The sequence below is a fragment of the Blennius ocellaris genome, assembly GCF_963422515.1.
Source record: "Blennius ocellaris genome assembly, chromosome: 3".
Lineage (NCBI taxonomy): Eukaryota > Metazoa > Chordata > Actinopteri > Blenniiformes > Blenniidae > Blennius > Blennius ocellaris.
This window is the reverse complement of record NC_137652.1, coordinates 5978114-5995847: the sequence shown is the minus strand read 5'-3', so window position 1 is coordinate 5995847 and position 17734 is coordinate 5978114. Positions and strand designations below refer to the sequence as shown.

The following is a 17734-nucleotide window of genomic DNA, read 5'->3' as shown; positions in this document are numbered from 1 at the left end:
ATCTGTGTGTCTAATGTACCTCGAGAAAAATTATCCATCAGAAAATTAGATTTTAATATCTGCCATTCCCTCATCCTTATAAATCTTTACTGTCTGCTGATTTCCCCAGGGATCCCTCTCAATATGTGACAGTTGGTGGTTTTAAGACTTTCTGTGTGTCCTGTGTGTAGCTTTATGTGTGCACATGTGCTTGAGGTCTAATGGAAGACACATTAGGTTGCTGACATCTGTGTGATGCTGAGCATGTTAGGCTATTTTCACCATCGTACTTCATAGTCTTCATATCTAACCGAGACCGAGAATCCAAAAGATGATGCTCAGGTAAAACAAAAAGATAGCTCTGTTTGTCAGCGGTGCCGCATGATAGTTTCAGGAGAAAGAGCCTAGACGTAGACGCATGGGTAATAAAATAAAATATATTGCTTGAACAAAAAAGAAAGTCCAAATGGAAAGAACACGGGTGGCATATCCATCACAGGTAGAAGGATAAAAGTACTCGCTGGGAAAATGGGTACTAAGACAGGAAGTGACTCATGGCAGCGGCACACTGTGTCATCTCACATAAAACACAAGCAATCACGATGTCTCTTCTTGTGACATAGAAAGATCTCTGTTTACATTTACCACATATGTGACTTCTTCATTTAGAAAGTAATTGATCTTTGGAAAAAACTGAGTGACCGAATAGGTTTTCAGAGCCTGTGATATCAGATTTATGTCATATGACTTTGTTTTGAAGAATGTGTTATTGATTGATTGATGGTTGTAATGTTTGATTGGCTCAAAGGTGGTGGCTGAGGATTTAGACGGGCCTTCTTATGACCATGTGCGATACTCCATTGTGGACGGAAACCACGGCAGCCCCTTCACCATCGATCCGGTCAGAGGAGAGCTTAAAGTCGCCCGCCAGCTGGACCGAGAGAGGGTAAGAGAGAAGAGCAGGACACAATGCTGACTGTTCACATACAGTTTAATCCAAGGAACTAATTGCAGTCTATGCAGAATCCAATCAGAGTCATGTCAGGCCTAATAGGGAGGCTTGTTTACCGATCTCCATTGCGTTATTGCTTACAAAAGCACCAGCGCCTATGTATGGTAATTCTCCTCTTTCTCTTCCCTGTCAGACCTCTGGGTACACGTTGACGGTGGTGGCCTCCGACAACGGGGTGCCCTCGCTTTCCAGCACCACGGCGATCAACATTGACATTTCGGACGTCAATGATAACCCGCCTCTTTTCTCCCAGGCCAACTACAGCCTCATCATTCAGGTGAGAGGGATATAAGGGGTCAGTGCTACTGACTGATAAGAGGCGGAGCGAGAATAAAGTAGATGAAGAGGACGAAAGGAGAGGAGGGAGGTGCGGGGCAGGGTTGCTGTGGACACCGAGAGAGGGATTAACAGGAGGAAATAATAGGAGAGCGTGCGACTGGAATGTCAAGGAGCAAGTAGGAGGATGGAGCTGGAACAGAGGTAAGGAGAGGGGAAGAAGAGGGGGAAGGCAACAGAATTGAAAGGCAGTCGCTGCATCTTAAGTATGAAAATGCAGATTAGGGGCAGAAGCAAAGGACTGTAAAGCAGGAGAGAGGGAGAGTGGGACCGTGTAAGATACTAAGCTGATAAAACCTGAAGTGGAGGAAAGCGCTGTAGGGAAGAGAATGCGGAATGATAAACAGATTCACCTGCATTTCATTTTTGGAGACCAAAAAAAACAATTTCTAAAGGTAGGGTGGGAGACGATTAGTTTTCAAGATTCATCTCTTTTTTATAAAATTGTAAAAAAAAAAAAGAGAGAGAGAGAGAATTTGAAGAGATGCCGTGTTGAGGCATGGCACACACTGCAAACAGCGTCAACACTTCACAATGAAACATCATTCTGCCTCGTGATTCGTCTTGTTTTACCTACCGTGGAGTACTGATCAAAGTACAGTACAACATCCAACCAAAATGGGAAAATGGGACAAAACACACACAGAGCATCCACATACTGTACAAATCCACAAGGAAGATCAGTAGTTTGTTTTTTGTTTTTTTTGTTGTTGTTTTTTTTGAACACGAAAGAATGAAAGGGAGTTTTGAGTGGGGATTTCAAAGAGTCAACAGAAAGGCGAGATCTGAAGCCCATTCAGGGACAGACAAAGCACTGACAATAATAGTGATAGTCTCTTTCCACTGTTGCTCATCAGGAGCTTCAGTGTGGACAAGCTGCTGGTCAAGGGCAGCTCACAAACACCACAAACCACAATGAGGTTTCTCCTGCTCACACACAACGTGCTGATGACAACTTAATTATCGTCTGTTGAGCTTGTTCGCACCATTCTGACCGTGACGTACAGGTACATGGGAGTTGGTCATCCCCCCCCCCCCCCGCTAATTTAATCCAAACTGTGTTAAACACAAACTTTTGATCCTTTATAATCTTAGTTTGTCAATCATGATTGTCAAAATACAAAGTGTCTTAAACCGAAGAGCATAACCATCCATGCAGTTAACACCCTGGACAGGTCAGCAGAACATCAGAAAACACACACACACACACACACACACACACACACACACACACACACACGCACACACACACACACACACACACACACACACCTATTTTGACTGTGCTAATCCAAATATATCAGCATCACGTTTCCATGGTTACTGACTCTGATGACATGGGGGGGGCATAGCATGCCATTTGCATGGTTGCCAACCAGGGAAAGGAACCTCTGAAGAAGAATTGGTCAAAGTTTACAAAAGGAGACAGAAGTATGTGTTTGTTTGTTTTTTGAGCTACTTTCTTCACTGTTGGTGCTTCATTTCTCTCAAAGCAAAAGGTGGGGTTTCACAATGAAGTCTCACATTTTACAGGCGTTTCAGTGCAAGGCAGTTGTTACACATCCCGGTGTGAGTGTTTTGCTGCACACCAGTGTGCGATTGTCACTGTCACACTTACTCTGCAGCACTGCGTTCGATTCCAAAAATTACACAGGGTCCCCCCCCCAAAAAAAATGGAAGGGTTTTTTTTAGGCACTGTGACATTTTTCAAAGGGTTGTGCAAAATTTCGACCTGGCGCTGCCATAAGAGGGGAACTCAAGCAACAACGGAAGTCGCTGGGATTTTGATGTGCAAATCTCATACTTTCGCTGTAAAATCTTGTTTACTGGTGGAGATACTCTGTGCTCCATTACTTTTGTGTCTTATTTATAAATAGATTGAAGGTTTTCTGTTTGCGGTTAAAAGGTATCAGCGTCAGCCAATCGTTGTTCTGGCTCCGCAGTGTTGCGCGAGTACAAATCCCCTTAAACACATTAGTGATTGAACAGCTCAGTGAAGAAACTGCCTCGTCTTGTCGCAAATATTAAAGAACACACCTCTGTCGTGTCGTGCAGGAGAATCGACCACAGGGCGCCAGCATCCTTCACCTCACTGTAACTGACCGCGACGCCTCTCACAACGGGCCGCCCTTCACGTTTGCCATCGTGGATGGGAACGAGGGCGATGCCTTCCACATCAATCAGCAGGGAGCTCTGTTGGCAGCGGGAGCATTGAGAAGGAAAAGTAAAGAACAGTACCTACTTCAAGCACAGGTGAGTCACGGAGCCAATGAGAAACCTGCATTGAGGGGTGTATTGATTTAGCCGTCAAGCCAGAGTGACCTGAGCTATTTGCCCTCCTCCGTTCGCCTGCCTGCACCTTTTCTGCCATGCTTACTCGTTTCCCAATCTAGTCAGCCCTCCTCTCAGCATTTCTACTCTCTGAATCTCCCAAATGTTTAGTAGCTTGAAGCCTTGCAAAGCATTTCCACATGAGAAGTTGAATTAAAATACGGGGAAGCTGCTGCATACCAGTGCTTCTCGCAGGAGCAGCTTAAATAAGACATTTGCTTTGATTTGGTTTGATCACGTGTCACCTCAGGAGGAAAGAAGAGAGAGAGAAAAAATGTGTGGGCAGATGGGAAATGAAATGTAAGTGCGATGTCTTGTTACACACAAGATGCACACTTGCTCTTGAGTCATCGTGTATTTTCTTGCAGAAGCGATGACCAGCTCTCTGAAAGTGTGACTGAAATATCTTATAAACATTTGGCTGGCTTTAATATCTAATGTACATACAGCATGCCGGCACTGTCAGAGTGGGATATGAATAGTGCAAGAGCTTGATTGCCCTCTGCTGTTGGAAAAAAGGTAATAAGATTAAAGTTGTGTTTCCTTCCCTCACATTCAGGTGTCGGACAGCGGGAAACCTCAGCTCTTCTCCACTGCCTTCATTAGTGTGCGAATAATCGAGGAGAGCGTTTACCCTCCGGCTGTTCTTCCGCTTGACATCTTTGTGTCCACGGCTGGTGACGAATACCCCGGGGGCGTCCTGGGAAAGATCCACGCCACCGACCAAGATGTCTACGACACCCTCACCTATAGCCTCGCCCCGTCCTCCTCATCCACAGGCGACGGCGCCGCTTTGTTTTCGGTCTCAGCCTCTGACGGCAAAGTGATCGCCCTGCGGCCGCTGGACGTTGGTCACTACCCTCTGAATGTGACCGTGACCGACGGGCGCTTCACCACGCCCGCCGATGTCACCGTGCACGTCCGGCAAGTGGCCCGTCAGGCCCTGGACAACTCCATTGCTGTGCGCTTCGCTAACATCGCCCCTGAGGAATTCGTTGGGGACTACTGGCGCAATTTCCAGCGAGCCCTCAGAAACATAGCCGGGGTGAGGAGGAGTGAGGTGCAGCTTGTAAGCCTGCAGCCTTCAGAGCATGGAGACCTGGATGTCCTGCTGACCCTGGAGAGATCGGGCAGCCCCTATCAATCCCAGGAGGTAAGGCCTCATGAATTAAAGATAAAGACTTACTGACGACTTACAGCTTGTGCAAAGTAGAGTCATTCAGAAGTGTCAAATATTGCTCAAATTGACTAAAATCCAACACTATTAATCCCTTGTGAAATCATGATCCAGCACACATTTTATTTCCAGACTTGTAGAGCAGAAACTTTGTAATAACACAAAGCTGCATGAAAAGAGTATCAAAATGGTCTCCTCTTAATTCGGCTAATTGATTAGTTACCTCTTTTCTTCCAGCTCTACCCTTTAAACATCTTTAAGCATTCATCACTTATCAAAACAGTTGATTAATTTTCTGTGGATTAGCGGAGTCCTCATTTTCAGTGCTAATCCCATTAAAATGGAGTTGCTTGGTATTCATGTTTCAATTTCCCCCAGGTCGTCTTCCGTAAGCTGAACTCCTCCGCCGCCGTGATTGAGGAGATGACGGGCGTCCGCATCGTGCGCGTGGTGCAGAAGCTCTGCGCGGGCCTAGACTGCCCACTGCACTTCTGCGACGAAGTGGTCTCGCTGGTCAAAAACAGCATGTCCACCTACAGCACGGCCCGCCTCAGCTTCGTGACGCCGCGGCACCAGAGGACAGCCACCTGCCAGTGTGAAGGTACCGGCACACCTCACACACTTCACACTTCATGTTCTGTGGGGAGGTTGCTCAAGTGGAATTATTTTTGCTATTTAGGAGGCAGATGTCCTGTGCTGAACAACCTGTGTGAGAGCAGTCCCTGTCCGGAGGGCATGGACTGCGTGGCGGATCCTCGAGATACCGTGTACAGTTGTGTGTGTCCTGAAGGCAAAAAGGGAAAATGTTCCGGTAAGACTCGATATCTGCGACCTTGAATTGTTTGATTTACCGTTACTTGCTCAGAAGCCAGTGGTCAGTGTGTGGTTGTGTATATTTACACTGCTTTCTGTCCGTGCCACTCCTCTTCAGACGGCCAATCACTGACGTTCAGCGGAAGCGGCTATGTGAAGTACCATCTGATGGAGAACGAGAACAAAGAGTTGATGAAACTTTCTCTGAGGCTCAGGACCTTTTCCAGCCATGCCACTGTCATGTACGCTAAAGGGACGGACTACAGCATCCTGGAGGTTGGTGTGCGCGTGTGTGTGTGTGTGTGTGTGTGTGTGTGTGTGTGTGTGTGTGTGTGTGTGTGTGTGTGTGTGTGTGTGTGTGTGCGTGTGCGTGTGCGTGTGAAAACAATTCAATCAGAATTTTCATTTCTCAGCTCTGCATTAATGCCCAGCTTTTCTAAATCAGAAGAGCTTAACATAGATCTGACCCGCAGTCCCTGGAGACCAGCTGGTAGTTTCTACCAAGCAACTGTGCTGCAGGGTTCAGAAGAGTCCCTTTAAAACTCCTTTCACATGAGGGCCGATGGGAATGTGGTGGTGGGTCAAAAAAGAAAAGAAAAAAAACAAACACACAAACTGGAGCTATTTTAGTAGTGGGAGGGTAACATACAGCAGTTTTCCACACATTCCTTTTCTCGTCTCGTCTGGTGTAGCAGCCTGAAAAGCCAGACTGGAATTGAAAAGCCCAGCTGGGTACGAGACAGATTTTGTTTATCAGGCTGCCTTGTACAGCTTTCAATGTCTCCAGTTTGTGTTTGTATCAACAGTTTATACCACTAATCTTTAGCGATGGATGGATGGATGGTGCTCAAGCCATTACCACCCGACAATGGACAAAATGCGAGATCCTGGGCACGTCATCAGTCCTGAATTCACGTTCACGCCTACTTGAAATTTAGTCTTCATTTGTGGGAGGAAACCCAAAGATAAACCCACTCATGCAAAGGCAACATGCAAACTCTGCCCATAAAGGCTCCGAGTCCTGAATGAAACTGAGATTTTTTAATCCATCCCTTGATCAGATCATGCACCAGTTGTGGTGGGGTGGGGATGTGTGTACAGGAGCCTCTGGCATGATGAACATTATTACAGTCGGCCCCTGAAGAGTAGCAATCACAAAGTAAACCTACTGCACGAATTCATTAAAAAAAATAACAAATATGACTTGCTAATTTTTAGGGGCGGATATGCTGCCAACTCTGGCATTATGTCACTGAAAAGTCATAGAGAAAAAGGTATAAAACTACAGTTTTTAAGGATTGTGTATGAGATCTCTGGTGTTCATAAGAATGCTCATTGAACCTCAGGATTTTTTACAGCCCCATTTACATGATGATAGAATGGAAACGCATTATATTTGCATTTTCCAAAAGATTTGATAACGTCCTCAGTAATGTGAGTTTCACCCATTTACACAGAGATGGAGAGTGTTTTCATTCTGCGTAATAATTCATTGACTCCCAGCTATTGTCAGTTACACAAACAGACAAAACAATGCAAGTTTGCCCTTTTCATTTGGAAACCTCCTTGTGCAAAGAGAACCACCGCCCATCTCTCTGTTTATCGCAAAGCGGAAGAAAAAGATGGCTATTAATTCTCTAATCTCTGATCAGCATTAACCTACGAGCAGCTACCCAGAACATCTAGTGAAAAATGAAACATCTGAACGGTTAACAAAAAAAAACTGATTTCATCCAAGTTTTCTTCCCCCGTGTGTCTTCAAATCAGATCGTGAACGGCCGCCTTCAGTACAAGTTTGACTGCGGCAGCGGCCCCGGCCTGGTGTCAGTCCACAGCGCTCAGGTCAACGATGGCGAGTGGCACTCTGTTTTGCTGGAGGTGGACGGAAACTACGCCAAACTGGTGCTGGACCGGGTGCACGCCGCCTCGGGCACGGCGCCGGGAACGCTGCGCACCCTCAACCTGGACAACAGCATTTACTTCGGCGGCCACGTCCGCCAGCACGCCTCCGCTCGCCACGGCCGCAGCCTGCCCATCACCAATGGGCTCCGCGGCTGCATGGAAGCCATTGCGCTGAACGGCCAGGAGCTGCCCCTCAACACCAGGGCGCAGCGGGCTCACGCCGTGCTGGAGGACATCGTGGACGTCTCTCCGGGCTGCGCCCTCGCACCTGCCGAGAGCTGCTCCAGCAACCCCTGTACCAACGGAGGGAGCTGCACGTCGCTGCCTAATGGAGGTATGAGATATCTGACTTGGATTACAGTTACATTTCCTCTCTGCTTGGACTATTTCCTGGGCGTCTTCTTGCGTTACACAGTTCATATCAAACCTTCTGGCAGTATGTTGCTCCCGAGCTGCTGTTGCTTGTTAGTAGGAGTGGGATGCATTTTCCATCTGAAGAGGAGAACCAGGCTTTTCGCTGTCAAAGTCAGGCCTATCGTTTTCATTTACTCAGCGGTTTAAGTATGTTTTATCATAATTCACCCTGACTTTTTTTCCCTCGTGTGTTCTCACCGTATGTTCATTTGCAGTTATTGCTGTTTGCTGTTGGTGCAAGCTCAACACTCCTACATCTGTTTCATATTAGAAACCTGCGAGTGGTTCGAAAGGGGAGGTGTTATTTATTTTTACCATTAGCAGAAGGCTTTTTGTAAAACATGGATGATGTTTTTAGCTTCTAAAAAAAAACAGCAGCTTACTTGGGGGTGGGGGGGTGGGGGGGGGTGTTCATCTGTCAATTCATTGCTGTGGAATTGAGACTCACAAAAAAATAACGCACACCTGCTCTGTGTCACTCTGCTTCTCTCTGAATCCCGCAGGCTACTTCTGCAAGTGTCCCGCCTCCTTCATGGGCACACACTGCGAGATCGCAATAAGCCCCTGTGCATCCAACCCCTGCCTGTACGGCGGCACCTGCGTGCCTCGCGCAGATGACTTCTACTGCCAGTGCAGAGGGCAGTACTCAGGACAGAGGTACACCAGTGCTTCGTGAACGACCGCATGCAGCGCTGATGCAATTGCTAAAGAAATGAGTCCGCATGAATTGTGATGAGAGATGGCATTTGCAAAGTAGTTTTTTTTTGGGAGGGGGGGGGTAGAAAATAGGTCCAGAAATGAGGTATTCGCGCATTTCCTGAGCTTTTACAATGATTTGGTTTGCAGGTGCCAGCTGGGGCCTTACTGCAGGGACAACCCGTGTAAAAACAGCGGCAAGTGCATCGACAGCCTGGACGGTCCGGTGTGTGAGTGTGAACCAGGCTTCCAGGGGGACCGGTATGTCACTTTTAGTGGATTCAGTGAATAAAATGTTACTTTTAATACGTTTCCAGAAAGTGAAGGCTCTCATTCGTTGTCAATGTAAAGCTTTTCTCTTCGTCTTAGTTTTTTTACAAATTGGATGTTTGTGTAGAAAGGAATAGTTTGTCACTCGTGACAAACTTTGACTATTGCTGAATTTAAATTTGCTCCACTCACACACCTGATGAATATACAGTTAAACCTTGCAAGAAAAAATGCATCCTGTAAGTTTTGATATTTTCATCTCGCGTCCTTCCTCACTGGATTCCCTCACTGTGTTTAGGTGTCTGAGTGACATCGACGAGTGCACCAAGAACCCGTGTGCCAACGGCGGCCAGTGCCAGAACACGTACGGCTCTTACAAGTGCAACTGCTCACTGGGCTTCAATGGTCAGGTGTGCGAGCTCCGGGCCGAAGTCCGCAACGAGTTCGTCTCCACTTCCTGGAACATCGGCCTGGAGGAGGTGATCGGAATCGTGGTCTTCGTGTCCAGCATCTTCATACTGGTCCTCCTCTTCATCATCATCCGCAAGAGGGCCTGCCATGGCCGGTCCAAGAGCGACGACGACGACAAGCGCCCCGGCAGCTCCAACGTGCCCCACTCCTTCCTCCAGAGGCCTTACTTCGATGCCAAGCTCAACAAGAACATCTACTCGGACATCCCGCCCCAGGTGCCAGTGCGCCCCATCTCCTACACTCCCAGCATTCCCAGCGACTCGAGGAACAACCTGGACAGGAACTCCTTCGAGGGCTCGGCCATCCCGGAGCACCCCGAGTTCAGCACCTTCAACCCGGATTCTGTGCACGGACACCGCAAGACGCTGGCCGTGTGCAGCGTGGCGCCCAACCTCCCTCCCCCTCCCCCCTCCAACTCCGTCTCAGACAGCGACTCCATCCAGAAGCCCAACTGGGACTACGATTATGACAGTGAGTTTTGCACCCAGAAACAGCTTTTTCTCACTGCTTCACAGTGGGTAATGACTACATTTAACAAGCAGATGTGTGTTTACTGTGGGAACATGGCTCACTGGGTGCCTTCAACATTAGAACGCTGCACATGCGTACACGCACAAGGCTCAGTGTCGGAGTGATTTTACTTCAGGGGCCTCATAAAGCATTCTTTCATCCCAGTTGGGGCAACCAATAAAAACTTTGTGTAACCTTTCAATAAAAGCAATTTCAAAATTAGTGCAAAGAAGTGAAAGCACATTCTTAAGCAACGAGAGAGAATGTGGGGTTTAAGAAATGGGAGTGAAACAATTAAACCTTCTTATTAAACATGTAAATGTATCGTAAGGCCTGTTCAAGGTTCAGCGGTGTATCCAAAGATCAGAATAATGATTATTGACTGATCACAGTTTCTTGTCACAGAAACTCCAACATTTTTTATTTAAAATGCAGTCACATAGGTGCTTTACATACGTCGCTGTGTCAGCTGGATGTTTTCAGGATGTCTGTTTAATGATCTCAGTAATGACTGATTTGGTTAACTTTCACTCCAGATGAAACCATCAGTCTGGTAATCAAGGTCGTAAAATACCTTTTTATTACTGCACTATATATATATATATATTATACAGGCCTGGTTCGGCTTGGATATGAACCAAAAGTTTTCGACCACGAGGTGGCAACGGCCGCTTTCTCTGTAATTTGTACAAAATGACGTTAGTCTTTCCAGGAAAGGCAAGTGTTACTAAACTCTGCTCTTAAAAGTTTTTTTTTTTTTTTTTTTTTTTTACTTAATCTCTGTGAAACTGTTGCACGGTTTGATGTGTGACGGCATTTACCTCTTCCAGCAGCGGAACGACCTTTAGTTAAACACCAATTTGACTATTTTAAATGCAATCTGGACACTTTATTGGCATGTATCTGATTCACGCCTCACAAGCAATTGACCTGGGAACTCAAGGTCTTTAAAAGTAGATTTGGTTCAGTGAGACTTGCGTCATTCAGCCAATTGATTGTTGGACTGCTTGCACTAAGATCCGGCTGCGCTTCTTCTTCTAGCCAAAGTGGTGGATTTGGACTCGTGCCTGACCAAGAAGCCGGTGGAGGAGAGCGCCTGTCATCCCTACAACACCCGAGGCAGCATGTCAGAGGTCCAGTCGCTCAGCTCCTTCCAGTCCGAGTCCTGCGACGATAACGGTACGCTCAAGGGTCAAATCTGCTGGGGGGGGGGTTTTGGCATTTGAAAAAGAAAAACAAGGGGTTTTCAAAGTGAGGGTCATGGTCAGGCCTTTGTCTCGTATTATTTATTCGATTCCATTTTAGTTTTTTTTTTCGGAAGAAGTCTCGATAATGAATGCACAATAAAACATATTTAGTAAAGTATTTGTTCTGCTTTTAATTGCCTTTATGTCCTCACAGTTGTTGACTATTTGCAGCATAATAGTTGAGAGATGGGGGATGGGGTGGGTTGGGGGGGGTGTCAATCCTCCCCTACTTTGAAAACCCATGAATTTAGCTAACAAGACAGCATTGCATTTTCTAACATGTAAATCAATGGTAATCGATGTAATTTTGGGATGTTTGTGAACAGCTATCTTGAATTGTTTCACGCGATCAGCCTGCAGGTCTTTGGAAGTGTCACGTCTGCCTTGTTGATTTTAAATGCTAACATTTCTTCTCTGCATGCTCGGAGCGGGCGGCCCACCAGTGGCTCAAGGGTCATGTCTTCTTCTCTCTTTCTTTTTGCTGCGGGGCCTCAGCTCCCATATGGATCAAATCAGTCCACAGATCCAGAACACGGTTTTAAATAAGGGGGGGGGGTCCGGCCTGTAAGTCCTCGATCACTACCGGTACAGACGGAAGCAATCGCAGTGCTGCACACTGTGGGATTCTCCAGAGATTATTTTGTCAAAGGCAAAACATCCCGACCCCGTTTTGTTTCGGTCGCTCCCAGTTTTACCTGAGTTCACCTTCAAAAGGGAGTTTGAGGACTTTCTCAAACAGCCGCTGTCATTGCTATGTTCATTTTGACGTTCTTTTTACTTTTTGTTTATTTACCAGCATGCCTTTTCTTCTCCTTTTTCTTTTTTTGTTTGTCTCTGTTTTTTCCCCCACCCAAAAGAAAACGTAGATACGAAAGGATGTTTAAAGCAAACATCAAGGAGAATATCACAGGGGTATACATGCATTTTATTTTATGTTTTTCCTCATTTCGCCTCCATATTACACTTGATTACCCTCTGTTGTCATTGGGACTGTTCTGCTCATAAGTCATCAAACCTTCGACTTTTCCCTCTGAAAATGAGGCTCGAGCTCAATTTGAATTACAATTGGAATTTGCTCGGAACAAGTGAAATCTTGTCCCTCCCGCCGCCGTCCTCCTCAGTTTATTTTCAAAACTCACAGCGCTCGCCCCTCCCTGGGAAATGCGCTCATATCGCTGGGGAATATCACTGATTCTTCCATCTGTACCGTCAACGGCACCCGCTAGCATCCCAGTATGTTGTTGTGTGTGTTATCTGGCACAAACGAATCCAGTCGCCCCCCTCCCCCCACCTCCCGTCATTGTCTTGTGCCCAGCCATTAAACCCCCTCAGACGTTATAATGCAGAAGCGACAAAAACAAATGTGTCTTTACAACCAAGGACGACGATGTCCGCGGTCGTGCTGCTTGCGTTGGCATCACTCCCACCATCTTGTGTTTCATGTTTGTTTTTTTTTTTAATTTCTCTTTCTTTCCAAATATTAAAGGCATTTTCTCTAATGCTCAGTCTCTTCCGCCCACTCTCCCTCCTCCCCTGCCGTTCACAAGCCTCCATAGTGACAGTAATCCACCTTGTCAACTCTGTTGTTGACACGGTGGAAGGAGAAGGTACCTCTTCCAGCTTCCATCTGCCAGTGCTTGTCCTCGCTGTCGTGATGTGTAGGTTTTTTTTTGTTTTGTTTTTTAGAACCAGCTGCCATTATCTTACACTGACAAGCCTCATCCAACCCTGACGTCTCCCCCTCCTCACATCCAGCCTGCTAATTAAAAAGATATGCAAATGCTGACTTAACCAGGCTCCTTAAATGTTGCCTTCCAGCCTTGTTATTGATCCCTCCCAACTTTTGATTACACATGTCAACAAGTCTGTTTAAGAAAATGGCAAACCTGTTGTGAGTTAATTTACCTGCCGCCGTTGCCCTCATTACTTGCCCTTCACCACACCGCTGTCCTCATTTTCACTCATGTTCTGGACCGATTGTTCCTTCCTGTCAGGTTTTAATGACTTTCTCTTTCTCTCCCTTTCCTTCTTCGCCTTATAAGAGTCTTTTTTGGCTCATGATCTCAAGAACCCAAGAGGTGACGTTTCCTTATTCATCTTTGTGTGCCTGGTGTTCGCTGGTGTTCCCGCCCTCAGTGGGTCTCAGCCCCGGCACTGGAGACTCGTCCCCTGCCTCTCGTGTGGCTCGGGCGTTCCAGCACACCTGACACCAGCGACGGGCAGCTTCCAGGCTTCTCTGGAGCTTGAAGGCGATCTGTGGTTGTAATCAGGTGTGCTGGAGCAGGGGGACGACGCATCAAGCGCCAGGGCTGAGAAACACGGCTGTAACCACTAACTCAAACGTCCCAGAGGCCAAACCTCCACAGCTGGTGTGTCACTGCACCCAGCAGAGGCCGTATCGTCATAGATTAAACTAAACAGGAAAGGTAAGGAAATGTGTGTTTGGTAGATTATTTGATATTACTATGCTTCTTAGTAATAAATCTTACACAGTATGTTTTATTAAAGGGCTCCACATTTGTAAAGATTTTGCATTTGTGGGATGAATACTGTTTGACATCGACAGAGAAAACACTTTTTTTTTTTATAGGTGCAACCCAAGTACTCATTCCACAAATGCATAGTCCTCACAAAAGGAAAAATAGGTGTGAAATTTGCTGCCAGGAAGCATTGTTACACTTACTCTACCAAACACAGATTTCCTTAGTTTTTGTGTGTGGTTTATGTTAAGATCCCAAAAATATCCTGATTGCATGGCTTTGGCGCTGTGACCACATTGTGTAATATGAAAAAAAGTCGTTGCTCCGTGACTAACCGTATTCCTGGTCTATCATGTTTTTGTGCGTGAGTGCGTGCGTGTATGTGTGTCCGTGTGTGTCCATGCCAGTTTTCCATACATCATGACAGAATAAGAAGAAATTATAAACGTGAAAATTGTTCTGGTCATCATCTTAAGTGTTCAGTCTTAAGGTTCATTTACTGTTTTCTGCACAGATGTTCAAATATAGTGTTGAGCTTCCTCCCCATCTTCTAAGTGCTCAAAACCAAACGTATAGGATTCCTTTCATGCCCTTAAAATGGTAGATGGAGATCTTTTGCTGAGAGTTTTCCCAAAATGTTATCAGTCAGTCGTTAATTCAGATTTGTGTCAATGAATACACATTGTAATCATTCATCGCATGGAAAATAATCATTCTCATAGATAAAAAGTGCTTAAATTGGATAACTTTCAACAAAACGGGAAACTTTGGAATATAAGAACAAATTAGTTTGTCACAGAATGATCAGTTAATATCACATCTAGTTTTGTGTCGACCAAATTGCTGTCCCTGAAAATACAACTACAGAAAGAGCGTCTGCCGGTGCCGAATGGAATATGTGTGGTTTTTCTTCATTTATTAATTTTTTTTTCAAGTTTGTTTGACGAGTGTCTTCAGTATGTTAAGAATCTGTTGACAAACCATTGTGAAGTTGAGTGTGCAGCCTTGTGTTTGCGTAACCCTGACCTGTGTTCCCCTTGCATGGTGTGGGTTTTTAACATTAACATGGCAATATTTGGTGAATGCGAATGAATGAGCTTCGCCACACAGTCCTGACTGTGTGTTTGTGTCGTCGTCTTCCCACAGGATATCACTGGGACACATCTGATTGGATGCCAAGTGTTCAACTTCCTGGAATCCAGGAGTTCCCTCAGTATGAGGTTGTGGAGTCACCCGCTCCTCTGTACAGCGACCCGAGTGCCATCGACACCGATTACTATCCCGGCGGCTTTGATATCGAGAGTGATTTCCCTCCGCCGCCAGAGGACTTCCCCGCCAACGACGACCTGCCGCCGCCACCTCTGCCGGAGTACGGCGACACGCTGCGGCCCCTCGGCAGAGACTTGGACCTGCCGGCGGCCGGTCCAGGCGGCGTCCGGCAGCGCCCGGCCCTGCCCCAGCTCTACAGCCTTAACCAGTATCTGCCTCACCACTCCTACCCGAGTGACGGCGGCGATACGGACGGGCCGGGCGCCAGTTCCACCTCCGCCACCATCACCCCGGCTTCCACCATGGGCGCGGGCGGCTACAGAGGGGCCTTCCCTTTGGGGTGCAGCCGGGACTTTGATTCGTCAGCCCTGGACAACATGTCCATGTCTCTGTACACGTCCACAGCCTCGTGCTCGGACATGTCGGCGTGCTGCGAGGAGTCCGAGGTCATGATCAGCGACTACGAGAGCAGCGACGAAGGCCACTTCGAGCGGCTGGTCATCCCGACGCTGGACTCCCAACAGCACACTGAAGTCTGACACTGGATCCAAACAAAAGTGCCTGAACCCACAGCTACACCTTTCCCCATCATACAATACACGCACACACGCACACCCGCACACACACACACACACACACACACACACACGTACACACACGCACACACTAAAAGATGTGTAAACACACAGGGGTTGTTGAGACTGGTTGTGACGGCCATTCGGCTGAGACGGCCCAAAGAAGCCGCAGGAGTGACTCCGCGGCCTCTTCGCGTCTCCTCGGTCCAACTCCTGCCCCGATGAGTTGGCGGTGCCATTGCTTTAAGTGACTGTCATCACACACAGTAAGTGGATTGTGTGAAGGATCAACATTTCAGTGTACAACAGGAGAAAAAAAAAAAAAATGAAAGCATCATGAGAAAATAACAATAAAAGATTATATCGTAACAATATCCTTTTTGTTTTTAAGAAACCAAGCAAAACGTTTTTATACAAGTCCTCATGTTCAGTGTAAATTTCAATGTACAGTTTTGATTTCAAAGTTTACTAGGTTTTGTAGATATTCTATGCTTTTATTTTCGACAAAAAAAGAGTTAAATGGTGTGACATTATCAGCCTTACTGTGCTTACATTCACTGAAAAAAAGAAACGTAAAAAAAAAAAAGTCATAAAGAGAAAAGAGCGTGGCTTTTCCGAACACAGTGTACTCGTAAAGTTTATCGTCTCTTGCTCATTTCAAAAAGGGTCTTCAATGAACGACTGCATATTATTGTGTTTTTTTTTCTTTCTTTTTTTTTTTCTTTCTTCGTTTGTTTGTACATTTTGACTTTGGAACCTCTTTATTTTTCCACCAAGAAAATGGGACCCAATATATTTATAGTGCAGAGTTATCCATGGACACGTGACTTTTTCAGGTGTCTGTGTGTGTCTGAGCAATGCTATGGTCTTGTTAAGGTTTTTATTGAATACTGCCACAAGCTCACGCTTTCCTACTGGCAATAAATTATTCCTAAAAAATACTCAAATTCTGTTTGTGTTTATTTCCTCTGATATTCACACATTGATTAAGGACTTAGTCCAACCACCTCCGTTGTGTCTTTGTTCAGTTCAAAGTCGTGAGTCAGTGAAGTTGATAACTGTTCATATTGGGTGAAGGCAGGGTTTACACTGGTCAGGTAACCAAACAAAGAAACACATGCTCATGTTCACAGCAACAGATTAACTTCACATGCATTTTTTTTTTCTTCACTGTGAACCCACAAAACCATGAATACCTTGTGAGAACATGCAAACCAATCACAGGAAGCCAGAAATGGAATTGGAGATTCACAAAATTTTTCAACTGAAAATGCATGCGTTCTGAGTTTCAGAAAAGTTTTGCAATGCTTTGAAAACAATATCCATTTCGGTAAACACTTCCCATTATTCAATAACTATCATCTGTCGTCTATCAAAAAGACCAAATTATAATTTGACAGGGACAAAAACAAGGTTTTTTTGTGGGGATAGGAAGCGTTATCACACTCATTGTCTTTGCAGTAGACCTGCCACAGTCTGTCACCACCACCTGGGCCGTTTTTGGATATTAGTGGAGAAAATCAACCCTGACAAGCAGAGCTGCCTGCTTCTTATTCGCTTGAAGCGCTGGTCTGGTTTTTGACTCCAGTTGGATCGGCATACAAATTTTACGTCAGCATTCGTGTTGTCATGAGACCTGCAGCTTTGGTGACCCCATGACCCCCCCCATGAGTCCTGTCGCCTCCCCACCAGCAGACTCGGCAAGAATCTGCTCCTCTTCAAGAGGCGTTTGAAGGACTTCTGTGACAGCTGTGAGAGATGGAAGTTCACATTTAATTCTCAGAAGTGACGCAGCTCCAAGAGTGAATGCAGCACAGGTCTGGAGCGCATTGCGATGCTGAACTTTCAGAGGGTATCAACAGACTTGTGCATTGGTACAGTCATACTTGATGAGCAGATATCTCACAACCTTATGACACATGAAGTTAATGATATTGTTTCGTTATCTTTATGGGTGGCGTAAATTTTGAGTTTGGTCAGGGTTCAAATTGTGATTAGGATGACGAACACCTTCTTAACTGCAAGTCATGTTGGATGTTCCTGCTCTGCATAGATCGGAAGAAAACAAAATGATGATTGGTACCAGGAACAGAGCCAACCAAGTCACATTTAAACAAGTTGTCCCATTCAGGTCGCTCCAATACTAAAAGTCAATTTACACAGCAGAGTGTGCTGCTCACATGATGATGGTGCGGCACACCTTGAAAACCCAGTGAGGCTCACGCCTCGAAGGGCATGAGCCAACTATATTT

The 17734-nt window shown here is 46.0% G+C and overlaps 1 protein-coding gene across 2 annotated transcripts in view; it reads left to right on the top strand.

The window, feature by feature from the left end:
• fat1a (FAT atypical cadherin 1a) overlaps positions 1-16423 on the top strand; it is a 78349-nt gene extending 61926 nt beyond the window's left edge. Inside the window, exons 16-29 of one of the 2 annotated variants that reach the window (XM_080520408.1) lie at positions 788-925; positions 1125-1268; positions 3383-3580; positions 4218-4811; positions 5214-5436; positions 5515-5646; positions 5767-5924; positions 7416-7884; positions 8468-8621; positions 8811-8921; positions 9229-9872; positions 10953-11090; positions 13201-13236; positions 14785-16423. In XM_080520408.1, coding sequence (XP_080376534.1) covers positions 788-925; positions 1125-1268; positions 3383-3580; positions 4218-4811; positions 5214-5436; positions 5515-5646; positions 5767-5924; positions 7416-7884; positions 8468-8621; positions 8811-8921; positions 9229-9872; positions 10953-11090; positions 13201-13236; positions 14785-15446 — 3801 coding nt within the window. In that variant the 3' untranslated portion in view covers positions 15447-16423. The remainder of the gene's footprint in view (positions 1-787; positions 926-1124; positions 1269-3382; positions 3581-4217; positions 4812-5213; positions 5437-5514; positions 5647-5766; positions 5925-7415; positions 7885-8467; positions 8622-8810; positions 8922-9228; positions 9873-10952; positions 11091-13200; positions 13237-14784) is intronic. The other variant, XM_080520409.1, reaches the window with a different exon arrangement.
• The last annotated feature ends 1311 nt before the right edge of the window (positions 16424-17734 follow it).